The sequence below is a fragment of the Eulemur rufifrons genome, chromosome 17 (genome assembly GCF_041146395.1).
Source record: "Eulemur rufifrons isolate Redbay chromosome 17, OSU_ERuf_1, whole genome shotgun sequence".
Taxonomy (NCBI): domain Eukaryota; kingdom Metazoa; phylum Chordata; class Mammalia; order Primates; family Lemuridae; genus Eulemur; species Eulemur rufifrons.
In genome coordinates, this window is record NC_090999.1 from 45901526 (window position 1) to 45914490 (window position 12965).

General features: G+C 36.9%; 1 protein-coding gene across 10 annotated transcripts in view; it reads left to right on the forward strand.

Annotated features, from left to right (window-relative positions):
* GTF2H2 (general transcription factor IIH subunit 2) overlaps positions 1–11191 on the forward strand; it is a 31491-nt gene extending 20300 nt beyond the window's left edge. For 4 of the 10 annotated variants that reach the window (XM_069492333.1, XM_069492334.1, XM_069492336.1 and 1 more), the window contains 3 exons: positions 51–153; positions 2955–2994; positions 6343–6780. In XM_069492333.1, the coding sequence (XP_069348434.1) occupies positions 51–153; positions 2955–2994; positions 6343–6462 (263 nt within the window). In that variant the 3' untranslated portion in view covers positions 6463–6780. Of the gene's footprint in view, positions 1–50; positions 154–2954; positions 2995–6342; positions 6781–8215 lie in introns of those variants that run through there. The other 6 variants (XM_069492337.1, XM_069492341.1, XM_069492342.1 and 3 more) reach the window with 3 other exon arrangements.
* The last annotated feature ends 1774 nt before the right edge of the window (positions 11192–12965 follow it).

Here is a 12965-nt window from a genome sequence, read left to right on the forward strand (position 1 = left end):
CCTTTATGAGGTTTGGGCTATGAAACATGTCTCCCTGCTTTATGTGTTAGGTCTTACTTTGGTGTCAGCTCCGCATTTGGCACGGTCTTACCATCATTTATTTCCTTTGGATGCTTTTCAAGAAACTCCCCTAGAAGAATATAATGGAGAAAGGTATGTGAGTTTTGATTAACTTATATCTGTTATATGTGGTAAGGTAATGTTTGAATAGATTGTTACTACCTTAAAAAAGATAGTCATATTAACTTGGACAAAAATACTTCTAATATAGAAAATGAACTGAAGAATGCCTTGGTTATGACTGAAATGACTCATTATGAAACAGATCTGGATCTCCAGAAATCTGTTAATTTCCCTAAGCCCACCTATCTATAATAAGAGTGATGGTGTACTGATAAATTAGCTCTCTGAAAGGTTTAAAGAAAAAAAAAAAAACCTCTCATTGGTAGTATTTGCTGATTTCCATGGTATAAATACTCCCACCATGGCCAGTTTGTAGCTACCAACTAACAACCAGCTCTCAAAATTCCTAAAAACATATTTAATAGTTGAGCCAGTACAATCCAACTCTAGCATACCACTGAAAATAAGAGGCTGGCATTACATAATTAATCTAAAGCCTGTAAGTACTTTAATTGGTGCTATGCATGTGAAATCTCACTAATAAAGTCTGAAGTCGAACTGGTCAATCTTTTGTAAAATAGTTTTTGGGAGATAAAGATTTGCTACTTTTAAGAACACCCAGGATTTAGGAACCATGTTAAATACTTATTGGCTAGCAGACAATTATGTATCCATCCATCTCCTTGCTTTTCACACTTAAAAAATCATTTAGAAGTCATTTCATATCAGCATACCTAGATCAATATTGTTTTTGAAATTGTTGCATATATTATGGATGTATCATGGTTTATATAACCAATTTCCTCCTGTTGGATAGTTAAGATTATTTCTTTTGCTATTAACAAATAATGCTTATATCTGTATCTTTGAACATTAATGCAAGTACAAATGCATGGTAAAGTCTTAGAGGCAGAATTGCTGAGTCAAAAGTTATGTCTGTTTTGTGAACTTCGATAAAGATTATAAAATTGTCCTTCCAAGAGGTTTCATTTACTGTTTTCCCTCAGTTGGCCAACATTAGGTATTATGAGAAACTTTAGCCAGAACTCACAAGTAAAAAAAAAAAATCTCATTGTTTTAGCTTGCATTTATTTACTTAGGGGTGAGGTTTAGTATAGTAGAAATGAAAAACTCTGTACTGTAGAAGGTTTGGAAGATAGAGCTGAAGAAATATCCTAGAAAGTAGAATAAAAGGTATAAAATAAAGAGGTGCAAAATAGGAGAGTAAATATAAGAAAACTGGTGGATTTATCCAGAAAGTCCAATATCAGAATAACGTGAGAAAAAAGAAAAGATAAAATGTAGAGTAGAAAATCATCAAAGAAATAGGTCAAGGAAATTTTCTACTATTGAAGGGCAGAACTTTCTAGATGGAAAGGGACTGTCAAGTGCCTAACATATTGAAGGAAAGCAGACCCACACTGAAGTACACAATTGTAAAATTTCAGAGTATGCAGCAAAATACCCTAAACATTTCCAGAGAGGAAAATTAAGTCACATGCAAAGGATCTGGAATTACAATAGTTTGGCTTCTTATCAGCAATACTGGATGCCAACAGAGAGCAGCCACCTTCAAAATTTAGGGTGAAAATTATTACCAACTTAAATTGTATACCCACCCAAGCTGTCAATTAAGTGTGGGTAGAATAACGACATTTTCAGACTTGTAAGCTCTCAAAAGGAGATTTTCTGGAGAAGCTCTGGAAGACCTCCCAGGTGATTCAAATGAACTGAGAGAGAGAGAATATATAGGATTTACGAATATGTATCTAATTCAAAACAGGCTAAAGAAAGCCCTAGGATGATAGTAAGAAAAGATCCCAGAAAGAACTCTGTGTCAGATATGGAGAACAGTCAGTCCAGTTTGGAGTAGGTCAGAATGCTCCAGGAGGAGATGTCACCAAGAGAATGAAAATTACAGAATTCCTGATGTATGTCAACATATTGAGAGGATATTTAGATTGTTCAGGGAAAGATCGGGACTGAATTAGTGTTAATTACATAGGAAACTAAGCCTGGGAATAGCAATACAGTTATTAACTCTAGGAAAAAAGTGTTTTAAAGAGAGGAAAAGTTACATTACATGGCTCAGCTGAGAATGTTTATATAGGCATAATAAACTAGACATTGACTACTATTCGATCCAAACTGATGATGTAATGATATAGAAAGAATTGAGAATGACATTACATGTATAATATACGTGCATATACTATTGGTTCAAGAGGATGAAAGAGAATTCTCATCTTTTGTAGTTGGAGGTTGATAGCCAATGCCTATGGAGAACCATGAGGAAGCACTTATTGGCAGAAGTAACTATCAGATAGTTAAAAGTTTTGAAAGTGCTTCTGGGAAGCTGGAAATGAAGTAGGGGAGGGTATACAGGGAACTGACAATTTTTGTCTTAAGTTTTGAGAACTTCTAACTCTTTAAACCACTCCTTGAAAATTAAGCCATTAGACATCCATTATATACAATAAATTAACTTCTGTCCATCTAGAATTGTACCGGCTGTCTACCATCTTTAGAAGAATTGAAAGATAGTAACTCAAATCATTTTCTGCAGGGCTTAATTCTCTCACAGAATCTCAGTTGTGAAAGCATGCTCATATTTAGCTTTAATAAAAATAAAAACTAAATTTTGGGCTGTCAGATGACCTTGGTATATACTGTGGAATTTTTAAAACTTATTGATATTTTTAACTCTTTCTCCCAAAAGAGTTTAATTGTAAAACAGTTACTTATTCATTAAAGAATTCTAGTTATTGAGATTCTACTGAACTATTTGAATGAGTGAATTTAAAAAATTACTCTTAAACTGTCTTTTTCAGATTTTGTTATGGATGCCAGGGGGAATTGAAAGACCAACACGTAAGTTCATTGGCTCTCTAAGTTTTCAATAGGTTGTTAAAGACCAGGCTCATATCAGGTTATTCCTCCTAAAGATAATTACAGTAGGTAGCAATAAAATGGGAACAAAATAGTTTAAATAGTTTTGTTATTCTGATTCTAATTTTGCTATGAAGATATTTTAGTACTTTGTCTTCAGTTTTCAAGCTAAACTGTATTTAGTTTGGAAGTATTTAAGATTTTTTCTGCATGTTACACTTTAGGTTTAAGTCATCATTTGAGGTGGCCACATATTAAAGGTGATTCCTCCATTGTGCCAATGAGAAAATATTTTTTAAATTTTGAAGAGGGCCAATTTGAATACAAACTTGTTTAGATGCAAATATTATAGATCACTATTTTTAATTTTTTTAATTTAGTTACAGATCCATATTTAAACTGTACTTTATAAACTCTGTAAAATATTAATTACAAGTATTGCTTATTTATTCCACCCTCACATTTCATAAAACAGTTTTGTTAAATTTTATATATCTCTGACATCAGTAGCTTCATCTTTACTAGAACCACTTTTTGAATCATTTGACAGTTTTTAAATAACACCTCATCTTTACTTTTGAGTTGAGTTTTAGTGATTTTTGAACTTGTATTGTGATGCTGCCCTGGAAAGTTTATCCCAAGGCACAAGTACCTGTATTTATAATGCTGAAAGTACAATGGGTTGTTTTCCTTTTTATTTGTCTTATATTTGTCATTTAAAGGTTTAATTAAAAGGGAAATTATAACTTTTGAGATTGTAAGGCCATTCCCTAAGAATAACTAAACCGTGTTAAATTTTTATGCTTCTATTTTTAATTGAATAAGTCAGGTGACCTCTCTAAGCATTCAGAACTATTAGGTCATTAAATATGAAATGTCCGATTTCAAATCCAAAGTTTAGTTTATTATATCTCAAACAAGAAGTGATACAATTAATCAAAGTATGTGCCTAAACTATCGACACAGTTTTTTTTTTTTTTTTTGAGACAGAGTCTCGCTTTGTTGCCCGGGCTAGAGTGAGTGCCGTGGCGTCAGCCTAGCTCACTGCAACCTCAAACTCCTGGGCTCAAGCGATCCTACCGCCTCAGCCTCCCGAGTAGCTGGGACTACAGGCATGTGCCACCATGCCCGGCTAATTTTTTCTATATATATTTTAGTTGGCCAGATAATTTCTTTCTATTTTTAGTAGAGACGAGGTCTCACTCTTGCTCAGGCTGGTCTCGAACTCCTGACCTTGAGCGATCCACCCGCCTCGGCCTCCCCGAGTGCTAGGATTACAGGCGTGAGCCGGCCTGTCGACACCCGGCCTGTCGACACAGTTTTACCATCTTAATGGTAGCTTGCTTATGCCAGCAGCAAAGAAGCAAGTAGCAATGAAATCATGAAAGGCATTTTCCACAGCTTGTTGAGAATTGAATATCTTTCCTTGGAAGAAGTGGTCCAAAGCCTGGAAGAAGTGGTAGTCAGTTGGTGCAAGGTCTGGCGAATACGGTGGATGACAGAGTTTCCAAGTCCAGCTTCTGTAGTTCGAGCAGTGTGTTTGTGCGACATGTGGTTGAGCATTGTCTTGCAAGAGGATTGGCCTGTCTCTATTGACCAATCTTGGCTGCTTAAGCCCAAGCATCCTCATCATTTCGTCTAATTGGTTGCAGTAGACATCTGCTATAATCGATTGACCAGGTTTCATGAAGCTGCAGTAGCTAATACCAACGCTGGACCACCAAATAGACACCATTAGCTTTTTTTGATGAATATTCAGCTTTGGACTGTGTTTCAGCATGTCATCTTTACCCATCCAGTGTGCCAAACGCTTGAGATTGTCAAAAGGAATCCATTTTTCTTTCATCACACGTCACAGTATGGTGTAGAAATGATTCGCCTTTATGTCGTGACAGCAAAGAAAGGCAAGCTTTGAGACAATTTCTCTTCTGATGCTCATTTAATTCATGCAGTACCCATTTTTCCAGCTTCTTTACCTTGCCCATTTGTTTCAAATGGTCTAATATCGTTGGAATAGTAATGTCATACCTTGCTGCTAATTCACACGTAGGTTGAGTTGGATTCGCTTCTACTACAGCTTTCAGCTCATCATTATCCACCTTGTTCTCAGGTCACCCAAATGGCTCATTTTCAAGATTAAAATCACCACAATGGAACTTCTCAAACCATCAACATACTGTGCCTTCATTAGCTACATCCTTCCCAAACACTTACTGAAATACTTTGAGGTGTCTGCGCTGCATTGGTTCCACGACGGAACTCATATTCAAAAGTAACGTGAATTTTTTACTTATCCATGATTTCACAAAAATTGCTCTAAAAAATTTGAAAGATAATCACAAGCTGAAACATTTGAAAGAATGAGGATGTGCCTTCACAATACAAAAAAAAAAAAACCAAACAAGAAATGTCAAAGTGAAATGTCAGAGATATCAATTGTCAAATATAGTACTTAAGGAAATCAGACATTCCGTACTTAATAACCTAATAGCACTGGTTTCAAGCTCATCTGTCTTCCCCCAAATAGTTCCTTAAAATGAAGTAATTGAGGCCAGGAGCAGTGGCTCATGCTTGTAATCTCAATGCTTTGGGAGGCTAAAGTAGGAGATCACATAAGGGCAAGAGTTCGAGACCAGCCTGGGCAACATAGTGAGACCCTGTCTCTACCGGGGGAGGGGGGGGGAAACAAAAACACCACAGAAAAAAAAAATGAAGTAATTGAGAGTGTACTATAATAGAATAGACTTTAAAGACTCAAAGACAGCTGGGCGAGGTGGCTCACACCTGTAATCCTAGCACTCTGGCAGGCCGAGGCGGGCAGATCGTTTGAGATCAGGAGTTTAAGACCAGCCCGAGCAAGAGCGAGACCCTGTCTCTACTAAAAATAGAAAGAAATTATCTGGACAACTAAAAATATATAGAAAAAATTATCTGGGCATGGTAGCTCATGCCTGTAGTCCCAGCTACTTGGGAGGCTGAGGCAGGAGGATTGCTTGAGCCCAGGAGTTTAAGGTTGCTGTGAGCTAGACTGACATCATGGCACTCTAGCCTGGGCAACAGAGTGAGACTCTGTCTCAAAAAAAAAAAAAAAAAAAAAAGACTCAAAGACAAAGTCATTCCCTCATTTCTAAGGGGTAATTTTGGGGGAAAACGTAAATCACCTTACATTTGAGAATATATAGTACATTAGATGTAATGAAGTAGATAGGTGGGTGGGGAAAAATTGAAAGGGATATAAAAGAGCAAAGCAATTTGAATGTTTTCTAGCTATGCCATACTTGACTTTTGGAAACTACTTTTATTTATTCGCTTTTCCTCTTTTCACTGTAGGTCTATATTTGCACTGTGTGCCAAAATGTTTTCTGTGTGGACTGTGATGTTTTTGTTCATGATTCTCTACACTGTTGTCCTGGCTGTATTCATAAGATTCCAAGTCATTCAGGTATTTGATTCCAGCATGTAGTAGATATTGTATGTGTTAAAAGGAAAGTTGCAACTGTAAATAAAATGATTCTTTAGAAGAAGCTTCTTTTAAAACATGAGTAACAATTTAAGAAACTTTTTGCTAAGAAAATACAGTATTTTATTAAGTGTTTTATTTGTATCTTGTCACAGAAATGCCTGGAATTCAATAGTACTTGATTCAATTTTGTTTATTATTTTGAGTTATGTTTTCAAAGTCATTATGTGTTATCATATGTAAATTACTATAATAATTAAATTGATGTGATAATTTTATTTTATAATTAAAATACAAAATCTTTATGATTTATTTTAATTCACTTAGCGTAAGAAGAAAATTGAGTATAAGTGTAAATTCAGTAAAAGATGAAAATTAATCAATTATTAGGAAATTAATACATATAAATATGAAAATTAATCAATTATTAGGAAATTAATACATATGAAATGATATACTGGTATATCCACCACACAGGTCTTTTTAGGTTTAAACATTTGGAATATAATGATACAATAAATACATCTGAAATTATTTGTGGCTGAGGGGGTCTTTTTAGGTTAAACATTCTAACCCACAAGACTGCCATGGCTGCTCTTGGCACCAGTTTACTCAAAAGGCCATTAAACAGGAACAACTGCCTGCCAGCAGGGCAGCATCAAGCAGTCCTCTTTAGCAGTAGAAGTCCTTGTAGCAGTCCACCTAATACAGTTTAGGTGCAAGAAAATAAGATCTTCCACAGGCATCAAGGAGCCAATCTCTCTCCTTTTCAAAAATTTACTTTGTTTTATTTTTTTTTAGAGATGGGGTCTCACTCTTTTGCCCAGGCTGGAGTGGAGTGGTGTGATGATCATAGCTCACTGCAACCTCAAAACTCCTGGGCTCAAGCGATGCTCTCACCTTAAACTCCCGAGTAGCTAGGTCTATGCTGATGCCAATGCACTCTAACCAAGGCAACAGAGTGAGACCCTGTCTCAAAAAAAAAAAAAAAAAAAAACCAACCCAACAGACAACAAAGAAAAAGAAAACTCCTTAATACTTAAAATTTATTATGAAAACTAGATTTATTTTAAATACTTCTAAATGTATACATTTTTATTTCATAATCTTTTTTATTCTATTTGATATCTTTTAACTAAAGCATTTAGTTCACTTATATTTAATGTGTAGATTAAATTTATATTTAATAAATAAAAATATACTTTTATATAAAAATATTTATTACCACCAATGTATTTGGGTTTAAATCTACCATCTTTGTACTATTGGTTTTAACTATTTTATCTTTCCTTTTCTCTTCTTTTTTGGCTTCTTTTGGATTATTTTCCACCATTCTGTGTTTTTCCTCACTAGTTTGAAAATTGTATACTCTGTTTTTATTCCTTTAGTGGTTACCCAAGAAATTACAACAGACAAAATTTCTTAAGTCCTCTAGAAGGTAGAGCCCTAGCCAAAGATGAAAGCATTGTTCCTGTATTTGGGAGGTGCAGGTCTGGGGTGGTGAGGGTGAGGAAGAAAAGGGAGAGCAAGGCAAGGAGAAATGTGATGCGGTGTTAACACAGTGGCTGGACTGCATGACAAGCTGTGAAGAGATACAGGAGTTTCCCAGCAAGTGTCTTCACTTAGAGTATGGGACTTCTCTGGAAGCTTTCTAAGGAGCACCTGCCCTTCTGAGTAGTCCCTTGAAGGGAGGAAGGAAAGGTACTTATTTTCCTAACTTCTTCCATTTCCCATTGGTCGCAGTTTGCCCACAGGGCTGTGTCATCCAGTTCTTTGGTCAGCATTACGGAAGCCAGATCTCGTGCTCAGTGATACGGCTTTGCACCCAGCTCTGGAAGGTGTAGGGGCAGCTCACGTCAGGTAGGCTTGGTGCACTTCAATCTGGACTCCAGCCAGCTCAGGAAGGGGAACAAAAGCAGCAGCAGTGCAAAGTAAAAGGGAGGCAACACCTTTGGAAAGAAGGAAGTAGCCAAGGGAATCTCAGGAGCCATTAGAAGTTTGTGTCCAGTACTCATTCATGACTTATCAGATCTAAAGATGATACGTGTACCTTTACCTCCCCACACAGCACAGGACAGAAAGTACCCTAATTTCATTTACCTCCTTTCTCACGTGCACATTATTATTGTATGTTTAATTCTTGTTTTGTATTTCATAAATATTAATCTTTGTTTTAACCAGTCAATGTGTATTAAGATTTAATCACATATTTACCACTTTCTTGGCTCCTCATTTCTTCTTGCATCTCATATCTATTTAGGATCATTTTCCTTCTACCTTAAGTACATCCTTCAGAATATGGGGTATGTGGTGTGCTGCCTATTGTGTAAGAAATAGTTACACAATAGTTAGGGGCCACCAGGACTTCACCTGCCCAGAATGGAAGTAGGAAAGAAGAACTGTAAGGATTTTGTAAATTTCTCAATATTGTGTAACTTCCTCATGTTTGGGATCATGTCTGTGTTCAGCTGTCTGTATCCCTAATGGTTGGCAAATTCATAACATGAAATGGTTTCATGAGTAGTGAGAAAGGCTATAACCAGCCCTTGGAAAGTGGGTGGGTGGAATCCCAATCTTGAGGCCTTTAGTGCAGTGGTCTCCAACCTTTTTGGTACCAGGGACCGATTTCATGGAAGATAGTTTTTCCAGGGACTGGAGGGTGGGAGTCGGGGGTGGGGTGAGGCAAGGCCTGTTTCCTAACAGGCCATGGACTGCTACTGGGCTGTGGCCCAGGGTTGGGGACCAAAGCTTTAATGGGTGGCCGAGTTTAGAAGAATGAACAAGAAGTTTGAGTTCTTAGGGCCTATAGTAAGGAAGAAAGGGGCACAGGTGGTTGTCACACTTCTGGGAAGTAGTCTTTGGAATTCACTAGTACTCCTTTTGAGTCCTGTTCTATAAGGTCAGAGGATTCATTATTTCCAAGTTATCTAATTCTGTTCTGGGAAAGGTATTACAAAATGGCCTGGGGACTCCACTGGGGTCATTATGGGATTTAAATTCTTGGTTTCACCTGAATTATTTGAGTCCTACCCCAGGCCAGGATCCTAGAAACAATACCCAATTTGTTCATTCATTAATTAATTCACTCAGCAAACCTTGTATATCTGCTATAAGTCTGACAGGATCCTGGGCATTAGGGCTATGGATACTGAAAAGAGGATATAAACTCCAGCCTCATGGATCTGTGAACCTCCCCGTCTAAAAAGACACAGACCTGCAAAGAAGTCTATGTGAAAGTGCTAGCAATATGCCAGGTGCCATGGGAATGCAAAGGAGGCGCTGTGCGGTGGGTTTGGAGGCAGTCAAATGTCTGAAGGGGCCATACTGATAAAGCTCATAAGTGCAAGGGGGCCAGGGTAATGCAGAGCGGGGTAGCATATGGAAAGCCCTGGTCCCATCTAAGGGAGGCAGCTTCTGAGGTGCTGGGGGGGTCAGGGATAGAAGGGAGATGTTTTCATTGTACATTCTTTTGTACCTTTGAATTTTATACATATGCATTTGTTACTTAGTCCAAAAAACTAAAAAAAAATAAAGTGTTTTAAGTGAGGTAACAATTATTTAGCCCCAGCCTATTTTTCCCTTCTGAGAACAGAGATCCTCTGGTGCCATATATTTTGATATTTATTTATTCTTTTTTTAGCCCCTATTTTGATATTTAAAAAGAAACTAAAGGACTGGATTTTTAAAGTGATTTCTCCCAAGTTTTTTATTTTATTTAAGAGACAGGGTCTCACCATGTTGGCCAGGCTAGTCTCAATCTGGCCTCAAGTGATCCTCCTGCCTTGGCCTCCCAAAGTGCTGGGATTATAGGCGTGAGCCACTGTGCCTGGCCACTCACAAGTTTTAAATGTTGGCATTTAATTAAAATAAAAAACACAGGCTAAATAAAACTTACCTTCCGGCCACCAGTTTACAAACTTTGGCCTGACCTGTTTCTTTTCTGCCTCTTATCTTCAGGGCAGAGACTCTTTTAATTTTCAAGTGTTAACACTTTCCTAGGATATACCCCTCTTAAAGGATAATTTAGTTCAGTTTTTAGGCATTAAGAATTGACTCTTTGGGCCGGGCGCGGTGGCTCACGCCTGTAATCCTAGCACTCTGGGAGGCCGAAGCGGGTGGATGGCTCGAGGTCAAGAGTTCGGGACCAGCCTGAGCAAGAGTGAGACCCAGGTCTCTACTAAAAATAGAAAGAAATTATCTGGCCAACTAAAAATATATATAGATAAAAATTAGCCGGGCATGGTGGCGAATGCCTGTAGTCCCAGCTACTCGGGAGGCTGAGGCAGGAGGATCGCTTAAGCCCAGGTGTTTGAGGTTGCTGTGAGCTAGGCTGATGCCGCGGCACTCACTGTAACCCGGGCAACAGAGCGAGACTCTGTCTCAAAAAAAAAAAAAAAAAAAGAATTGACTCTTTGGAGGAAGAGGGCTCTTTTAAGGATCTCTATAATCAGTGATTCTAAATGGTTGCTTAGGCCAGTAGCATCAGCATCACCTGAGAACTCATTAGAAATGCAAATTCTTGGGCCACTTCACAGACATTCTGAATTAGGAATGCTGACTGAGGGTGCACCTGGTAATCTTTGCTTTAACAAATCCTTCAGGTGGTTATCATAAGTGCTAACAGACGAGAACTGCTTCTAATCATATTACAGAGAAACTTAGGTAACTTAAAAACAGGGCTTCATAATAGAATTCTACTGAACTTTTATAAAAAAATTAACTCAGGTAATTTTACAGAAGACAAATCTCAGACATAGAATTGCTTTTTCATTTCTCTGGATTCTCTGTAAATATTAATGTCTTTGTATAATACATTGAATTTTAAAAAGTCAATTTTATTGAGTTGTAATTAACATACAATAAAGTGCTCCCATTTTAAGTAATTCCATGCCTTTGTGTATACCCATGCAATGACACCACAATCAAGAAAGAGAACATTTTCATCACTCTCGTGTTCCTTTGTAGTCAGTACTGCTCAGGGTTTCCAGCACCTGGTAACACTGATGTGTTTTCTATCACTATAGATTAATTTTTCCTGTTATATATAATTCTTATAAATTAAATCATATGTTATGTCTGGCTTCTTTGGCTTAGCATAATGTTTTTGAGATTTATTCATGTTGTTGCATATATCAATAGTTTGTTCCTTTTTACTGCCTGTATTCCATTGTATGAATATTTTGTTTATCCATTTGTTTATCCCCAGTGGACACTGGGTGGTTTCTGATTTTTTGGTTATGAATAAAGTTGCTATGAACATTCCTGTATAAATCTTTGTGTGTTCATTTTTCTTGAGTAAATACATAGGAATGGAATGGTTAGATTGATTGGTAAGTGTATATTTAGCTTATCCTGACACTACTGAACTGTTTTTCCAAAGAAATTGTACTATTTTACATTCCCACAAGCAATATATGAGAGTTCTAATTGCTCCACATCTCCTCAACCAACAGCTGGTATTGTACAATACAAATGTTAATTTTTAGAATATCTTCACAACTTTAGGCAATGATTTCTTAGGACTCAGAAAACATCAATCATAAAAGAAAAACTGAAATTAGATTTCATCAAAATTAAAAATTTCTGTTCTTCAAAAGACATGATTAAGAAAATGAAAAGACAAGTCAGACTGAGAGAATATATTTACAATGTAAATATCTAGCAAAGGACTGGTATCCAAAAAATATAAAGAATTCTTATAATTCAATAATAAGGTAAATAACCCATTTTAAAAATGGGTAAAAGATTTAATTACTTTACCAAAGATAGATGAATGACCAATAAGCCATTAAATTAAAACCACAGTGAGATACATACATATGCCCTAGAATGGCTAACATTTAAAGTACTGCCCCATGTGTATATACTTGGCCGAAAAAGTAATTGAAAACAATATTACTTTAAAACTCAAAACACCAAATCCTCTCTTCAGAGTGGGTTGTGGGTGTTTGTGTTCACTTGCTTGCTTGTTTTTGGCTCCCAGTATTTTAATTCCTTTCCCTTAGGGATTTTTTTCTCTTCCTGCTATATAGATTTGGTACTTGGATATTTCCAATTAAGGCTTATGAAGAAGTTTTCTTTCTTTCGTTTTTAGAGACAGGGTCTTGCTCTGTCGCCCAGGCTGGATTGCAGTGGCACGATCATAGCTCACGGCAGCCTCAAACTCCTGGGCTCAAGCAATCCTGCTGCCTCAGCCTCCCAAGTAGCTGGGACTATTAGGTGTGTGCCACCATGCCTGGCTAGGAAGAAGTTTTCAGTGTCGCTAGAAGTAAAAGGGAAGTTCCTTCCACTGATTAAGGGTAGCCACTAAAAATCTATAATAAACATCATTTAATGGTCAAACGTTAGAAAAATTTATACCAAGGTCAAGAATAAGACCTCTATTACCACTCTTATTAAGCAACAGATTAGATGATATAATCAATGCAACAAGACAAAATGAAATAATGTAAAAGACAAGTTGTCATAATACCAGATAATACAAATATCTACT